We start from the raw sequence: 18,866 nt of genomic DNA, 5'->3' as shown, positions 1-18,866 counted from the left end.
ACCGTGGCTCACCCTTCTTCTACTCGTTGGAAAGGTGGCGGGGAGTTCAAAAGCAGCTAGTGGAGCTGCTGGCTGCCGATGGCTCCTCCATCACGGACCCTGATGGAATTAACAACGAGGTCCGTTCATTCTATCGGTCCTTATTCTCGCCTGATCCGTCAAATGCAGAGGTGTGTAATGAGGTCTGGGAGGATTTGCCGAAGGTCAGCCCGAGGACGCAGTGCGTCTGGATGCCCCCCTGACTCGGGAGGAGCTGTCCACTGCCCTTCGGCAACTCCGGAGGGGCAAGTCCCCTGGTTTGGATGGACTGAGTGTTGAGTTTTATCAGGCTTTTTGGGATGTCCTGGGGGATGATTACAGCCTTGTCCTAGGGGAGAGCCTAGCCACCGGAGAAATGCCCCTCTCATGGCGGAGAGCTGTTGTGGTCCTACTGCCCAAGAAGGGAGACCTCCGCCTGCTAAAGAACTGGCGGCCGGTCTCCCTCTTGTGCGTGGACTACAAGATCTTCGCCCGGGCAATGGCCAACCGTCTGGGTTCGGTAATTGGACAGGTGGTCCATCCTGACCAATCTTATACAGTCCCGGGCTGCTCCATCCAGGACAATGTCCACCTAGTACGGGACCTGATCCACCTACTCCAGGAGACTGGGACCCCGGCAGCATTTCTTTCTCTTGACCAGGAGAAGGCTTTTGACCGGGTGGACCACAGTTTCCTGGTGGGCACCCTGCAGGCTTTTGGGCTCGGACCACACTTTGTGGCCCGAGTTCGGCTCCTGTACTCTGCCGCAGAGTGCCTAGTTAAAATTAATGGATCATTGACAGGACCTATCCACTTCCGAAGAGGAGTGCGTCAAGGGTGCCCCATGTCCGGTCAACTGTATGCGATCTGTGTCGAGCCATTCCTCGGCCTTCTTCAGCGAAGGCTGACAGGTCTGGTTCTGCGCGAACCGGACATGGGGGTCGTCCTCTCGGCCTACGCCGATGACGTACTCCTCATGATGACAGACCCCTGTGACCTGCGGAGGATGCGCGAGTGCCAAGATGTTTTCTCGGCGGCATCCTCCGCCAGGATCAACTGGGCGAAATGTTCCGGACTCTTAGTAGGCCAGTGGCAGGTGGACTCCCTGCCGGAGGAGATGAGAGCTTTTGAGTGGAGCACCAGACGTCTTCTCTATCTGGGAGTCTACCTGAGTCCTTCTGGGGAGACCTGGCTGGCGAACTGGCAGGACCTGGAGACAAAGGTCATGGCCCGGCTAGGGCGCTGGTCAGGCCTTCTCAGGGTGCTTTCCTATCGAGGCAGGGTGGTGGTCATAAACCAGCTGGTGGCCTCCATGTTGTGGTACCGGATGGTCACCTTGGCCCCCCCCTGCCCCTTTTGTCGCGAGAATGCAGAGGAAGCTAGTGGACTTCTTCTGGGGAAACAGGAAGCACTGGGTCTCTGCAGCGGTTCTGAGTCTCCCAGAAGGAGAAGGCGGACAGTCGCTGGTGTGTGTACGCACACGACTGGCGGCTCTCCGCCTCAGGACGCTGCAGAGATTCCTGTACGCCGAGCACCCTCCCAGGTGGCACGTGTTGGCGACTTTCTTCCTCCGGAGGGGCTGCTGTCTTGCCGAAGATATGCAGCTACCACCGGCGGGCGTCAGCCGTGCTGCTTTGCAGAGGCTGCCCGGCTTCAATCAGGACCTACTGAGAGTCTGGAACATGGTTGCCTCAGGCCGGGAATCCCCTCCTCTGGCAGAGGGCGGGGTCCTGGCCGACCCTTGCCCTGTCTCAACGGATGTCAGTGCGGCTCAGGTGTGTGGAACGACTCGGGCTGAGCTGCTCGTCGGGCCCAGGCCCCGCAGCCTTACCCGAGAGACGAATCCACACAACTTGAGCCGTCTTTCATCAACACCCACAATCCCATTCAGGGATGCAGGCAGGAGGTACCTTTATGGGCTGCTGCTCCACACCCTCCACTTCCTAGCATTTGTCCACCGTCCCGACACGCCATGGCGGTCGGTCTTTCCACCTGGAGGTGAGGGGGGTCCCCAGTGGAAGTCCCTCTACAAGGGAGTCCTTCCCATGCACCTTGGGGATCTCGGCTGGAGGGTGCTGCATAAAGCGGTGCCCTGCAATAAGTTCTTTAGTTTGTACACGGATCTCCCAGCCGCGTGTCACTTCTGCAGGCTGGAGGAGACCGTGTACCATATGTACGTGGAGTGTGTGAGGCTGCAGCCCCTTTTCGCGTATTTGCGTGGGCTGCTTCTCGCCTTCTGGTTGCATTTCAGTCCCACCCTATTCATATATGGTCATCCAGTAAGGAGGGGGGCACAGAGGGATGAGGATGTCCTTGTCAACTTGCTCCTGGGGCTGGCGAAAATTGCCATCTGTGGCTCCTGGAAAAGGGTGGCAGGAGGTTCTCCCCGGGCGGACTGCCTGGCTATGTTTAGGGGGTATGTTCGAGCCCGGGTGAACATTGAAAAGGAATACGCACAGTCCACGGCGACCGTCGAGATGTTCCGGGACCGTTGGGCTCCGCGGGGTGTAAATGCCATCATTGATGAGGATGGCAATATATTGGTTTAACATGTATTGTCTGTTTGTAGTGTAGTAAATGTGTTATTCACTGGGTTTGTAAATATTGTATAGCACCGACATTTGTAATAAAGAATTTTGTTTAAAAAAAAAGGGTCAGACACAGAGTGAAGCTCCCTCTACACTGTCTCATCACACACTCCCAGGGTCAGACACAGAGTGAAGCTCCCTCTACACTGCCCAAACACACTCCCAGGGTCAGACACAGAGTGAAGCTCCCTCTACACTGCCCAAACACACTCCTGGGGTCAGACACAGAGTGAAGCTCCCTCTACACTGCCCAAACACACACTCCTTCATTCATCACAGATTTAAGCCCCATCTACATTGTGCCATCTTACACCTTCTTTTCGCGATTCAAGAAAGGCTTGAGGAAAAAGCTGGGAAATTATAGGCTGGTGTGCCTGACATCAGAGGTAGGTTATTGGAAGACATTCTAATTGACTGAATATAAAGTATTTGGATAGACAGGGACTGATTAGAGATAATCATCTTGGCTTTGAGTGTGGTAGGTTGTGTCTACCCAATCTTATAGTCTTTTTGAGAAAGTTACCAGTAAAGTGGATGACGGCAAGGCAGTGGATGTTGTCGACATGGACTTTGACAAGGTACAGCAAGCATGGCAGGTTAGCCAGGAAGATTCAATTGCTTGGCATTCAGGATGAGGTAGTAAGGGGATTAGACATTGGCTTCATGGAGAAACCAGAGAGTGGTAGTAGAGGGCTGCCTCTCTGACTGGAGTACCACAGGGATCAGTGCTGGGTCTGTTAAAGCTCCCTCCACACTGCCTTGTCACAGTCCCAAAGCAATGGTAAACATTGGAACTCAATCCTCTATATACTGCAGCAAGCTTCTGTCATGTACAATTCTGAAAATGTTCGCAGCTTCTCCCATGGTCCGTGCAGTGATACCACAGCATGATGCAGAGTCAGGGGCAGTCCCCTCGACTCGCCGAGTCCATTCTGACCACCACCCCCCCCCCCGCCATTTACTAACTTCTGTTCTTTTTAAATCCACCCACATTCACAACGACTCCCCTCTCCCACACACTGGGGGCGCCAACCCTCATGGGGTTAGGCGTGGAAGGAAATGGGCGCACCCACGGGTAACATGGGGGGGGGGGGTCACAGGGAGAACGTCCAGGCTCCACACGGACAATCCCAGAAGATGGATTCGAAGATGGTAGGCAGCAGCACTACCCACTGTGTCACTCAGTAACAAACAAGGCACCTTATTGGGAATGTGCACGTCACAACAAGTTGCATCTATTTAGCATCTTCCGCATAGCCAAAGTCGTGTCAGCCTTCACCAGTTCAAGAGCGGTGAGATAATGTTGCAACTGTATAATACTCTAGTTAGACCACGCTCGGAGTATAGTGTTCAGATGTTGCCTCATTATAGGAAAGATGAGCAAGCTTTTGAGAGGGTGCAGAGGAGATTTACTGGGATGCTGCCTGGATCTATCGGCATGTCATATGAGGGTTGAGTGAGCTAGGGCTTTTCTCGTTGGAGCATAGGAGAATAAGAGGTGACTTGATAGAGTTGCTCAAGATAATAAGAGGTGTACATAGAGTGTAAAGCCAAAGACTTTTTCCCCAGGGTGGCTAATATGAGAGGGCACAATTTTAATGTGATTAGAGAAAAGGGAAGAACTCAAAAGGAAAGAAACTTTTAAGAGAGTGGCAGGTGTATGGAACAGGGATGGTGATAGAGGCAAATACATTAGGGGTGTTCAAGACTCTCAGATAAACAAACGGATAATAGAGAAAAAAATCAGGGTCAGTTGATCTTGAGTAGGTTAAAAGGTGAGCACAACATTGTGGGCCAAAGGGCCTGTACTGTAGCTCTATGTTCAACTGTTGGACAGAGGGTAGTGGTGGATGGAGATACCTGCTTCAGTTTGTAGAGTCCATGACGGTCACAATTCGGGATGTAAAGAGCATACAGATGCTCCAGGGGGCCGCGTTCATCCGGCAAGCGTAGAGACGCGATCCTCTCCAACACCTGGTCCAGCTCCAGTTGACATGTTGTCTGTAGAAAAGGAAGGAGACAGAGTTAGTGCTCAGCATCTGAGGGCATCGAAGTGTAGGGCCGCCACACCGTGTCTCACAGGGGTTGGGGGGGGGGGGTCAGAAGCCCTCTCGGGGACAAGCCCAGAGTGGAAGTACTGCCTGGTACCACTGTGGCTCACCACCCAGCCACAGCTCGTCCACTTCTGAGACCCTTACCCAGCTCTGCTCCAAAGTGAGACTCCACTCACCCGAACAGTAAAGCACAGAGCAAGGGTCTCCATGGTAGGCTCATTCAGAAAGTCAAGAGGCATTGGATCGAGAGACATTCTGTACGGATACAGAATTGGCTTGCCACAGAAGGCAGGGGGTGGTTGTAGATGGAGTGTGTTCTGTCTGAAAGCTGGTGACCAGTGGTGTTCCACAGGGATCTGTTATGAGAACCCCTGCTCTTTGCGATTTTTATAAATGACTTGGATGAGGAAGTGGAAGGGTGGGATAGTAAGTTTGCAGATGACACGAAGGTTGGTGGAGCTGTGGATTGTGTAGAAGGTTGTCATAGGTTACAAAGAGTCATTGATAGAACGCAGAGCTGGACTGAGAAGCAGCAGATGGGAGTTCAATCCAGAAAATTGTGAAGTTACTCGCTTTAGAAAATCAAACAAAGGCAGGATTCTTAACATTCTTTGCAGCATGGAGGAAAAGAGGGTTCCAGAGATCCCTCCAAGTTGCTGTGCAAGTTGATAGGTTGTTTAGAAGGTTTTTGGTGTGTTGGTCTTCATTAGTCAGGAGATTGAGTTCAAAGGCTGCGAGGTAATGTTGTAGTTCAATAAAACTCTGGTTAAGCCACACTTGGAAAATGGTGCTCACTTCCGCTCGCCTCATTAGAGAAAGAATGTGGAAGCTTTAGAGAGGTTACAGAGGAGATTTACCAAGCTGCTGTCTGAATTAGAGAGCATGTCTTATGAGGATAGGTTGATAAGCTAGAGCTTTTCTCTTGGGAGCAAAGGAGGATGAGAGGTGACTTGATAGAGGTGTACGAGATGAACTGTTTTCCCAGGTTAGCAATGGCTAATAGGAGGGGCACAGTTTTAAGGTGATTGGAGGAAAGTATATCAGAGGTTGATCTTTCATTTTACACCGAGAGGGGATGGGTGTGTGGAACCCACTGCCACGGGTGGGGTAGATTAAGGACATTTAAGAAACTCTTCGATAGGCACATGGATGATAGGAAAATGGAGGGCTGTGTGTGATGGAAGTTATATTGATTTTAAGAGTAGGTTGAAAGGTCGGCAGAACATCGTGAGCCAAAGGACCTACTCTGAGGTGTAGTGTTCTATATCCATCACACTCCTCCTACACGGAGGTTCCTCAAAACACTGCTTCTGTGTCCCAATCCTTCAATTGTTCTGGGGAAGTGCCCTCTGGTCCTAGACTCTCCCCACTATAGGAAACATCCTCTCCACATGCACTCTGTTGAAGCCTTCCAATGTGTGTAACATTGAACATTTTGCTCTTCAATGATGGATGCCACCTTCTTGGGGCAACACCTTTTGAAGATGCCTTTGATCTGTGGAGGCTGGTGCCCATGAGACCTTTCTATTGCTTGCCTATTTATGTGCACGTACAAACATTTCTTAAATGTAGAAACCGCCTCCTCTGGCAGCAAATTGCAGATGTCACCCACTCTGCATAATTGAAAACAAACTCCTTCCTCTCCCCTAAGTCAAGGCCCCCTTGCTTTTAATACTCTTACCATGGGAATGAGATTCTACCAGCCCTGTGATGTCTCTTTATAATTTTATATACTTCCATCAGGTCAGCCCTCTGGCTTTGCTCCAGGGAAGACAAGGCCAGAGTGTCCAAGCAGGGAGCACACTGCAGCACAGTGGTTAGCACAATGCTTTAACAGCGCCAGACGTCAGCGATCGGGGATTCAACTCCCACTGCGACCTGTAAGGAGTTAGTACATTTTCCCCATGACCGTTTCCCCTCCCGGTGCTCTGGCTTCCTGCCACCTTCCAAAGGGTTACGCTTAGTAAATTGCGGGCATGCTATGATTGGCACGTGTCAGAGGCACAGCAATACTTGCAGCCTGCCCCCAAGCGCATCCTCAAATTGTTGTCGTTGACACAAACAACACATTTCCCTGTAGGTTTTCATCTTTATGTGACAAATAAAACCAATCTAACCAATCTCCTCCCCCCCGCCAGGTCACTGAGGTTCTCCAGTGCAGCGAGCACTGTGGTGAGTCTACTCTGCACCCTCCCCAACACAATCGCATCACTCCTGTCGTGCGGCGACCAGAGCTTCAAGCGTGTTCTTACCTGTGTTATGTAACATGACCCCACATATTCTGTGTGCCACGCTATGAAGGTAAGCATGTCACCTGCCTTCTTCACCACTTTCAGGGAACAACGACTTGAACCCCAAGGTCCCTCTGTCCACCAGCGTTCCGTAGCGCCTGAGCATTTGCTGCCGATGTACTACCCCTATCGGACGTCCCAACATACATCACAGAACACATTACAGCACAGGGCAGGCTCTTCAGCAATACCGTGCCGACCTTTTCCATTACACAAGAGTAAAGCAAGCAAAATAATTATCGCCCCAGATCTGACACAGCACGAAAAGAAACCCAATCTGATCAAGAGGACAATAATTAAAAACAAACACAATAAATATAACACATAGCTTTTATACAAAGGTTAACAGTATGTCCATAAAGTGACACTAGGCACAGGAGTGTCTGTGCATTAGGTGACAGGAAAAGATAAAGAATCTTATTAAAGATTAATTTAACCCTTCATTCCCACATTGTCCTCTGGTTTTCTATCACCCATGTGCCTTATCTAAGAGTTTCTTACACATCTCTAATGTAATCTGCTTCTACCTCCACCCCTGGCAGTACATTCCAAGCATCCACTATTCTGCGCGTAAAAAAAAACTTGCCTCTGGTATCCCCTCTATACTTTCCTCCAATTACCTTTAAATTATGCCCCTGGTATTAGCCATTTCTGCCCTGGGAAAAAGTCTCTGGCCATCCATTCTATCTATGCCTCTTATCATCTTGTACACCTCTATCTCATCCTCAACACTCACAACACCCTGGAGGAACTCAGATTATTTTGTGTTCTATCTCATCCTGCTTTGCTCCAAAGAGGAAAACCCTAGGTCACTCAATGTATTCTCAGAAGGCATGCTCTCTAAACTGAGCAACCACAACATCGTGGGCCGAAGGGCCTATACTGTTCTATGCATTCGGATTAGGGTAAGGCATAGAGTGGACAGCCACAGACTACAGAAATGGCTAATATAGAAACATAGAAAATAGGTGGAGTAGGCCATTCGGCCCTTCGAGCCTGCACCGCCATTTATTATGATCATGGCTGATCATCCAACTCAGAACCCTGCCCCAGCCTTCCCTCCATACCCCCTGATCCCCGTAGCCACAAGGGCCATATCTAACTCCCTCTTAAATATAGCCAATGAACTAGCCTCAACTGTTTCCTGTGGCAGAGAATTCCACAGATTCACCACTCCCTGTGTGAAGAAGTTTTTCCTAATCTCAGTCCTAAAAGGCTTCTCCATTATCCTCAAATTGTGACCCCTCGTTCTGGACTTCCCCAACATTGGGAACAATCCCCCTGCATCTAGCCTGTCCAATCCCTTTAGGATTTTATACGTTTCAATCAGATACCCCCTCAATCTTCGAAATTCCAACAAGTACAAGCCTAGTTCATCCAGTCTTTCTTCAATGAAAGTTCATCCAGTCTTTCTTCAATGAAAGTTCTGCCATCCCAGGAATCAATCTGGTGAACCTTCTTTGTACTCCCTCTATGGCAAGGATGTCTTTCCTCAGATTAGGGGACCAAAACTGCACACAATACTCCAGGTGTGGTCTCACCAAGGCTTTGTACAACTGCAGTAGTACCTCCCTGCTCCTGTACTCGAATCCTCTCGCTATAACTGCCAGCATACCATTCGCCTTTTTCACCGCCTGCTGTACCTGCATGCCCACTTTCAATGACTGGTGTATAATGACACCCAGGTCACGTTGCACCTCCCTTTTTCCTAATCGGCCACCATTCAGATAATAATCTGTTTTCCTGTTTTTGCCACCAAAGTGGATAACTTCACATTTATCCACATTAAATTGCATCTGCCATGAATTTGCCCACTCACCTAACCTATCCAAGTCACCCTGCATCCTCTTAGCATCCTCCTCACAGCTAACACTGCCGCCAGCTTCCTGTCATCCGCAAACTTGGAGATGCTGCATTTAATTCCCTCATCTAAGTCATTAATATATATTGTAAACAACTGGGGTCCCAGCACTGAGCCTTGCGGTACCCCACTAGTCACTGCCTGCCATTCTGAAAAGGTCCCGTTTATTCCCACTCTTTGCTTCCTGTCTGCTAACCAATTCTCTATCCACATCAATACCTTACCCCCAATACCGTGTGCTTTAAGTTTGCACACTAATCTCCTCTGTGGGACCTTGTCAAAAGCCTTTTGAAAATCCAAATATACCACATCCACTGGTTCTCCCCTATCCACTCTACTAGTTACATCCTCAAAAAATTCTATGAGATTCGTCAGACATGATTTTCCTTTCACAAATCCATGCTGACTTTGTCCGATGATTTCACTGCTTTCCAAATGTGCTGTTATCACATCTTTGATAACTGACTCCAGCAGTTTCCCCACCACCGACGTTAGGCTAACCGGTCTATAATTCCCCGGTTTCTCTCTCCCTCCTTTTTTAAAAAGTGGGGTTACATTAGCCACCCTCCAATCCTCAGGAACTAGTCCAGAATCTAAAGAGTTTTGAAAAATTATCACTAATGCATCCACTATTTCTTGGGCTACTTCCTTAAGCACTCTGGGATGCAGACCATTTGGCCCTGTGGATTTATCTGCCTTTAATCCCTTCAATTTACCTAACACCACTTCCCTACTAACATGTATTTCGCTCAGTTCCTCCATCTCACTGGACCCGCTGTCCCCTACTATTTCTGGAAGATTATTTATGTCCTCCTTAGTGAAGACAGAACCAAAGTAATTAATCAATTGGTCTGCCATGTCCTTGCTCCCCATAATCAATTCACCTGTTTCTGTCTGTAGGGGACCTACATTTGTCTTTACCAGTCTTTTCCTTTTTACATATCTATAAAAGCTTTTACAGTCAGTTTTTATGTTCCCTGCCAGTTTTCTCTCATAATCTTTTTTCCCCTTCCTAATTAAGCCCTTTGTCCTCCTCTGCTGAACTCTGAATTTCTCCCAGTCTTCAGGTGAGCCACTTTCTCTGGCTAATTTGTATGCTCCTTCTTTGGAATTGATACTATCCCTAATTTCTCTTGTCAGCCACGGGTGCACTACCTTCCTTGATTTATTCTTTTGCCAAACTGGGATGAACAATTGTTGTTCATCCATGCAACCTTTAAATGCTTGCCATTGCATATCCACCGTCAATCCTTTAAGTGTCATTTGCCAGTCTATCTTAGCTAATTCACGTCTCATACCTTCAAAGTTACCCCTCTTTAAGTTCAGAACCTTTATTTCTGAATTAACTATGTCACTCTCCATCTTAATAAAGAATTCCACCATATTATGGTCACTCTTACCCAAGGGGCCTCTCACGACAAGATTGCTAATTAACCCTTCCTCATTGCTCAATACCCAGTCCAGAATAGCCTGCTCTCTAGTTGGTTCCTCGACATGTTGGTTCAAAAAACCATCCCGCATACATTCCAAGAAATCCTCTTCCTCAGCACCTTTACCAATTTGGGTCACCCAATCTACATGTAGATTGAAGTCACCCATTATAACTGCTGTTCCCTTATTGCACAAATTTCTAATTTCCTGCTTAATACCATCTCCGACCTCACTACTACTGTTAGGTGGCCTGTACACAACTCCCACCAGTGTTTTCTGCCCCTTAGTGCTACGCAGCTCTACCCATATCGATTCCACATCTTCCCGGCTTATGTCGGGAAGCAGCATATGAAGCGGCATAACTTTAAAGTGATTGGAGGAAAGTGTGGGGTCGGGGTGGGGGTGGGGGGAATGTCAGAGGTAAGTATTTTACACAGAGAGTGGTGATTGCCAGGAATGATGGTAGAGACAGATACATAAGGGACATTTTAGAGACTCTCAGATAGGCGCATGGATGATAGAAAAAAGGGCTATGTGGAATGGAAGGGATGGGTTGATGTTAGACTAGGATAAAGGGTTGGCATAAGATTGCACGTTGAAGAGCCTGTATTGTGCCATACAACGTTCCACGTTCTGTTCTCCACAGTTCTGAAATTATTTGTCTTCCCGTCAGTCCTCTGCAACTTCCCACTGACCTTTCCCCCCAACCCCAGAGACAGCAGGACCCTGGTCACAGTGAGGCCACTAACCCAGTTCTCCTGTTTCCCCACCCCCCCACCCCACGTGCTCTGCCCCTCCCACCCTGGGGAGAGTATCCCCCATTCTTCCAGCACACCCTCCTGAATGTCTCCCCTCTATTAAACTCCCCACCCCTCCCCATCTCGACCCAGCCTGCTCCAGGACCAGGCCCGACCACTACAGTCTCCCCACAGGAGGCGGGGGGGGGGGGGGCTCCTCGACCCTGAACTGTTCCAAGTAGCCTGCCTCCGCCTCGGCTGCATGTGCCGAGGGCCCAGGGTCAGGTACCGAGCTCAGCACGTTTAATTAGTGATGTATAAAACTTGTGTAACGCTGTTTTGCAGTCAGGAATGTGTGACATGTGAGATCAGAGGGGCAGATACATTGGTGAAAAAGTCCAGCACAGAGAGGAGGTACAGAAGCTTGAAGACCCACACTCAACGTTTCAGGAACGGCTTCTTCCCATCCACCATCAGATTTCTGAATGGAGCATGTATACTAACTCACTAATTTGCAATACTTATTTATCTTATTACTGTAATTTATAGTAATGTTTTATGTATCGCACAGTACTGCTGCTGAACAACACACTTCACTACACACAAACACAAGAGAAAACCTGCAGATGCTGGAAATCCAGAGCAACACACACACACACACACACACACACACACACACAGTGCTGGAGGAACTCAGCAGGTCAGGCAGCATCCATGGAGGGGAATAAACAGTCAACATTTCGGGCCAAGGCCCTTCATCAGGACTGGAAATGAAAGGTGAAGAAGGCAGAATAAGGTGGTGGAGGGAGAAGTAAGAAACTGGGAGGGTAAACGGCTGAAGGAATTTGATCAGAGAGGAGAGTGGACCAGGAGAGAAGGGGAAGGAGGAGGGGAAGCAGAGATAGGAGATAAGGAGCTGAGAAGAGAAGGGGAGACAGGGGAACCGGAAAATGGGATCCAAACAGAGAGAAATGAACAGAAGGGGAAATTACCTGAAGTTACAGAATTCGATGTTCATGCCGTCAGGATGGGTGCTACCCAGACAGAATATGAGGTGTTGCTCCTCCAATTTCATTGTGGCAGTAGAGGAGGCTACGGACTGTGATGTTGGAATGTGAATGGGGAGTGGAAGTAAGCTGGGTGGCTACTGGAAAATTGTGCGTGAAGCGAAGGCACTCGACAAAGCAATTCCCCATCAGTCTCACCACTGTAGAGGAAGGGCCGCACTGGGATACTGGTTCTTGATTCTAATGTGGTCAAGCAGGATCTGTGTAGATGGCAAAAGGTTGGTATGTACATGCTGGTCTGGATGGCCTCTCTCTGTGTTGAATGCCTGCCTGCTTCTATGACTCTATGAGAATGAGCAGACAAAACCCAAAATATCAGGAAGTTGAAAGATGGTAAGACCATAGGTCACAGGAGTAGAATTAGGCTATTCAGTTCATTGGGTCTGCTCGACCATTCCATCAGGGATGATTTATTATCCTCCCAACCACATTCTCCTGCCTTCTCCCTGTAACGTTTGACACCCTTACTAATGAAAAACATGTCAACGTCCACTTATAAAATACCCATTGATGGTTTCTGTGGCAATGAATTCCAGAGCTTCACTACCATCTGGCTAAAGAAATTCCTTATCTCTGTTCCAAATGGACGCCCCTCGATTCGATGTTGTGCCCTTTGGTCCTAGATTCCTCCACCACAGAAAACACCCTTCCTGTCCACTCCACCCAGGCCTTTCAATATTTAATAGGTTTCAATGAGATAACCCCTCAATGGAGAGGGAGTGGGTGGGAGCAGATGGAGGATGGGGGGGGAGAGGTAGGAGAGGAGTGTGATGGGAGGGAGAGGGAGGGAGGGGAGGCAGGAGATGAAGGAGGGGTGGATGACAGGAGGAACAGGGAGATGAGTGACGGGTTGGAGAGTGTGAGGAGGTGGAGCAGGGTAGAGGGAAGGGTCAGGGTGGGGGAGGATGGGGAAGGGTTAGATAGAAGCAGGAGGATAGAGAGGAAAGTGTCACAGGGGGTAGATACGAGAGGAAGGGGTCAGGGATGGGGAGGCAGTCAAGTGAAGGGTCATGGGGTGGGGGGGGGAGTCTAGTGGGATGGGTCGTGGAGAAGGGGAGGGAGTAAGGTGTCAGTTTTAGCGCTGGGATGGGTTAGAGCAGCCTGACTGGACAGGTCACCAAAGGGAAATGTGGTCAGATGTTAGGGATGCTGGTGATGGCACGGGTTTTTGTGTGTATATTGGTGGCTGGAGAGGGTAGTGGTAAATTCAGTTGGTAGTGGTTTATTATTACTGAAACAAAACAAATGGATGAAGATAGAACAATGGATGTGGTGTATATGAACTTTTAAGGATTTCAACAAGGTTCCTATGGTAAGCTATTCAGAAAGTCAGCTAACATAGGATCCAGGGCAACTTGGCTGAGCAAATACAGAATTGGCTTGCTCACAGAAGGAACATGGTGGTTGTAGCAGGAGAGAGTAATACAGTGGCAGCAAGCCTGAATAGGGATCGTGACAGGATGAAAGCCTGGGCAGATGACTGGAATGTCACCATTGAGCCTACTAAGTGTAAGGCGATGGTGATGTCTAGGAAGAGGAATCCATCTAACCCCAACCGGTATTTTGGGAACTGCAAGCTGGATTTAAAGAAGGAGCTAGTAATTCTTGGTGTTAATATTGACAGCAAGTTGGTGTGGGATAAACACCTTTCCACTATTTCAAACAAGGATGGACAAAGGCTTGGAGCTCTGCGGAAAGTGGCATCAAGCTAGACAAAGAGGGCAGAGCCACGGTTTACAAAGCCCAGGATGAAGTATCATGGAGAATGCCTGCTTATCATGGATGAATATCTCACAGGGTGTCCTCAGCCAGCTTCACTCCATTCAAAGAAAGGCTCTCAGGATTATGGGTGTAGATGAAGCCACAGCTCCTGAGAAGCTAGCCATTAGTAGCTTACACCACAGACGACAGGTTGCTACAGCTACTGTGCTTTATGAAATGCACACCAGCCACAGCCCTGCAGACCTTCGCACCATGCTGCCTTCATCTTATGAGAGATGATGCACCACACGATCAAGTTTATCTATGCCTGCTCATGCTGTTTCTATGCCTGATGCCAGAGCCTACACACTGGATAGACGCTTCCTTCACTGTGCTATCAGAATTTGGAACAGCCTTCCAGATGCTGTGGTTGGAAACATCTGCGATGATGGGGTCCAAGCCTTCAAGAGTCGAGTGCACAAACACCTATCATCTCTGGGAGGGAAGTCACATGCTTCTTCATAAGCTATCATGAAGGGGACCAGGATGGCAATGCTTGGTTGTTGGTAGGTAGCATTAATACCTGACTTTCAAGAGCACTTGTGAGTTATGTTCTGGCTGGACTTAGTCCTTAAACTGCTGGAGAACAGTGCGGAAAGAGCAGATGCTGTTTTCTCCCGGTAGGGATTAGTTTTTAGTTCCAAGTGCTCCCGCCACGTTTTGTCACCCTGCAACCATATCCTTCAATCTCTTTGAATTATGGAGGACAGCATGTGTACAAATGTCTCTCTCCAGCAGACTTCATCATGACTCCAGTATTTCTACTATTTTTTAATGTTTCTTAATTGTACATATGATTTTTTTGTGTTCTATCGCTGAGCAGCAGTGAACCATCTGATTGGCCTGTCAGAGTTCTCTTTGGGAACTAGTTGACTTGATCAGCATTTCTGATCTGGCTATTGTTCACAATTGCACTTAATTAAAAAAAAGATGGACTGTATTCTGCTGAGAGGTCGGTGACCAGCGGTGTTCCACAGGGATCTGCTGTGGGACCTCTGCTCTTCGTGATTTTTATAAATGATTTGGATGAGGAAGTGGAAGGGTGAGTTAATAAGCTTGCAGACGACACAAAGCTTGATAGAGTTGTGGATTGTGTAGAAGGTTGTCAAAGGTTACAACAGGACATCGATAGCATTCAGAGCTGCACTGTGAAGTGGCAGATGGACTTCAATCCAGAAAAGTGTTAAGTGATTCACTTTGGAAGGTCGAATTTGAAGGCAGAGGACAGGGTTAATGGCTGGATTCTCAGCATTAGGTTTGTTAGCAGGTTGGAGAAATAGAGGCGTCATTGGGTTGGGGAGAGCCACAGATCTCTCCATAAGACCATAAGATAAAGGAGCAGAAGTCGGCCATTCGGCCCATCGAGTCTGCTCCGCCATTTTATCATGAGCTGATCCATTCTCCCATTTAGTCCTACTCCCCCGCCTTCTCACCATAACCTTTGATGCCCTGGCTACTCAGATACCTATCAATCTCTGCCTCAAATACACCCAATGACTTGGCCTCCACTGCTGCCCGTGGCAACAAATTCCATAGATTCACCACTCTCTGACTAAAAAAATTTCTTCGCATTTCTGTTCTGAATGGGTGTCCTTCAATCCTTAAGTCATGCCCTCTCGTACTAGACTCCCCCATCATGAGAAACAACTTTGCCACATCCACTCTGTCCATGCATTTCTCAAAGCTGCTGCACTGTTAACAGGGTGGTTAGCAGGCATATGACGGGTTGGTGTTCATAGTCGGGGACTGAGTTTCAAGGCAATGTTGCAGCTCTATGAAACGCTGGTGAGACCACACTTGCAATATTGTGTTCAGTTCTGGTTGCTTCATTATAGGAAGGGGTGGAAGCTTTAGAGAGGGTGCAGAGGAGATTTACAGGGAGGATGCCTTGATTAGAGAGAATGTTGTACGAGGATAGTTTGAGAGAGTTGTGGCTCTTTGTAGCAAAGGAGGATGAGATGTGACTTAACAAATACGTTTAAGATGAAAAGCAGCATAGATAGAGTGAATAGTTAAAGAAATTTTCCTCAGGGTAGGAAAGGCTAATACAAAGGGGCATAATTTTTAAGTGATTGGAAGAAAATATAGGGGGGATGTTAGAGGTAGTGTTTTTTTTTACAAAGTGTGGTGGGTGTGTGGAATGTCAGGGTTGGTGGTAGAGATGATACATTAGAGACATTTAAGAGACTCTTAGGCACATGGATGATAGAAAAATGAAGGGCTATATTGGAGGGAAGGGTTAGATTGATCTAAGAGTAGGTTAAAAGGTCAGCACAACATTGTGGGCCAAAGGGTCTGTACAGTGCTGTAATGGTCTATGTTCAGTTCTCACTGAGGGAAATTTTGTCTTGCATAGTATTCACACAGATCAGATCACAATGCATTGAGGAAGAACAAGGGAAAACAGTAACAGTAAAAGCTATAGTGACACTCATTGTGGTAAAAGGTGGAGCAAGGGGTGTGTAGAGGGGACACAAGCGGTCAGTGCTGTGGATTACCAGTTGCGGCCGCACCCTCCGAGGCTCCTCACTGCCTTTGTTCCCTCGGTCCATAGATCGCCACTGGGCGTTGTTGCGCTCCCGGATGACCGCCGTGGTCTTCAGGCCGCTGCGGCTGGGCTTGCGGCCTACCATGCTGACATTCGGATAGTTGAGGTGATTGTCGCTGATGTCGGAGCTTGGCCAGACGTCACGGGTCTCAGCACCTTCCAGAGGGCAGAGCAGAGAAATGCTCACAGTGCAAGGTATGGGCAGGAAGGAGGTACAGCAAAGTCACACCAGGCATGTGGCAGCCCCCATACTCTGCCTGACCCCCAGTACCCTAGGCACAGTGTCACCCTCCCACAGTGCGACCCTCCCTCGGTATTGCCCCTCCCACAGTGAGAAGCTCACTCGGTACCTCCCCTCCCAGTGTGACCCTCCCTCGGCATCGCCCCTCCCACAGTGAGAAGCTCACTCGGTACCCCCACTTCCAGTATGACCCTCTCTCGGCATCGCCCCTCCCAAAGTGAGAAGCTCACTCGGTACCTCCCCTCCCAGTGTCACTCTCCCTCGGGGGAGGTAGGTGTGTGTGTGTGTGTGTGTGTGTGTGTGTGTGTGTGTGTGTCATTGTCCTCCCGTGAGGGTCAGTGGCAGTCACCCCACCTCCTCTCCTATCCTCTCCTCTCCCTTATCTCTCTCTCTCTCCCTCCCTCTCCCCCACCAACTCAGAAGAGGGTCCAACTCCTCCATAGATTTGGAGGCAGCTATAAACCCATCAGCCAACCTGAGTTGTCCCGACCCCCAGGAATCTGAATCGTGGCAGCTTCTCTCCAAACTCCCCGTGCCAGGACTCAGGCCTCCGCAAGCTACAAGCAATAAATCAGCTTGTAAAATTAATTTTTAGAGCAGGCTGTTGCCAGGAATTGCATTTTCTTTTTGCCAAATTGAAAACAGCCTCCGTTTCCCAACCCTGAAGATCAGCCCTTCCCTCCAGCACTCGTTTGTTTTTGAGGCTTCCAATGGTGTATAAAATCACGAGGGACACAGATAAGATGAATGCACACACTATTTTTCTAAAGAAAAGGGAAATATTTAAAACCTGAGAGGCTACAGTGGGGATATGGAACAAGCTGCCAGAGGAAGTGGCTGAGATAGGCATAATACCAACATTTAAAAAGCTGTTGGACAGGTACATCAATAGGAAAGGTTTAGAGGAATATGGGCAAAGCATAGGCAAAAGGGACTTAGCTTAAATGGAAATCTTGTTTATCATGGACTTTATGATCTTTGGGCTCACGCTCAAGGACTCTACAACTTATGTTCTCAGTATTATTTATTAATACTATTTCTTTTTGCCTTTGCACTGTGTGATGTCCTGTGCACATTGGTTGTCTGTCTTTGCAGACATCCCACCTCTCCCGGAAGGTCCGGGAGTCTCCCGCAAATTAATAGTGGCTCCCTGATGCCAGCAAATTATATACAATGTCCCGGAAATTGATTTTTTTTGAGAGCGCGCGAGAGAGCGAGCGCAAGAGCGAGAAAACGAGCGCGAGTGAGAGTGACCACGAGAGAGACAGCACGAGAGCGAGAAAGCAAGCGAGAGAGCGCAAGAGCGAGACAGCAAGCGCAAGAGAGCGAGAGAAAGAGCGAGACAGCGAGAGCAAGAGCACAAGTGAGCGCGACCACGAGCGAGAGAGAGCGCGCACGCCATAGAGAGACAGCACGAGAGCAAGGGAGAGAGTGAGAGAGCGCAAGAGCGAGACAGCAAGCGCAAGAGAGCGAGAGAGAGCAAGAGCGAGACAGCGAGAGCAAGAAAGCGAGAGAGCAAGAGCACAAGTGAGCGCGACCACGAGCGAGAGAGAGCGCGCACGCGATAGAGAGACAGCGAGAGAGCGTGCACGCGATAGAGAGCAAGAGCAAGAGAGTTCCAAAAAAAGTCAGAGTGGCAGAGTGTTCCAAAAAAAGAAAATATGAAACGTCCGTCACCCCAGACTACCCCTGCCTAATAGGGGTCAAAATAATGACAGTGTTGCTCGCTGAACTGTTTGCAACAGTGACTTTTCTATTGCCCATGGTGGGTTAAGACTGTAAAAGACATGTTGAGGTGAGTTTAACAGGTGTCATTCGTTCATTAGCATAGCAAACGTTATTTAAACTAGCTGGCTGGCTGCTAAGGAGCTACTCTATTGCAGACATCCCACCTCTCCCAGAAATCTCCCGCAAATTGATGGTGCTACCTCCCTGAAATGAGTTTTTACAGGGTGGGATGTCTTTGTGTGTAGTTTTTCATCGTTTCTATTGCGCTTCAATTTCAATTGTGTTTTTCCACAGTGAATGGCTGCAAAAAAAAAAAGAATCTCAGGGTAGTTGGGACACATTGTGACCAGAATATTTTGGCCCAATGAAGCAATTCCCCAACTAGCTGAAGTTTCATGGAAATAGTTAAAAAGGTATTAAAAAAGCTACACTTTAAATGAGTAACAATTTTATGTATTTAAATGAAATACAGAATGAATTAGAACACTACCAACACCATTATAGTACTACAAAACTGTGCAACACAGACAAAATGCTGGAG

General features: G+C 48.5%; 1 protein-coding gene across 1 annotated transcript in view; it reads right to left on the bottom strand.

The window, feature by feature from the left end:
• LOC140199298 (insulin-like growth factor-binding protein 2) overlaps positions 1-18,866 on the bottom strand; it is a 55,491-nt gene that overhangs the window by 4,414 nt on the left and 32,211 nt on the right. Inside the window, exons 2-3 of the mRNA XM_072261113.1 lie at positions 16,307-16,512; positions 4,467-4,607 (exon numbers count right to left, since the gene is read on the bottom strand). Coding sequence (XP_072117214.1) covers positions 4,467-4,607; positions 16,307-16,512 — 347 coding nt within the window. The remainder of the gene's footprint in view (positions 1-4,466; positions 4,608-16,306; positions 16,513-18,866) is intronic.

Source organism: Mobula birostris, chromosome 6, assembly GCF_030028105.1.
Source record: "Mobula birostris isolate sMobBir1 chromosome 6, sMobBir1.hap1, whole genome shotgun sequence".
Classification (NCBI taxonomy): Eukaryota; Metazoa; Chordata; class Chondrichthyes; order Myliobatiformes; family Myliobatidae; genus Mobula; species Mobula birostris.
Note: the sequence above shows the minus strand (reverse complement) of the source record. Positions and strands in the feature narration are given on the sequence as shown.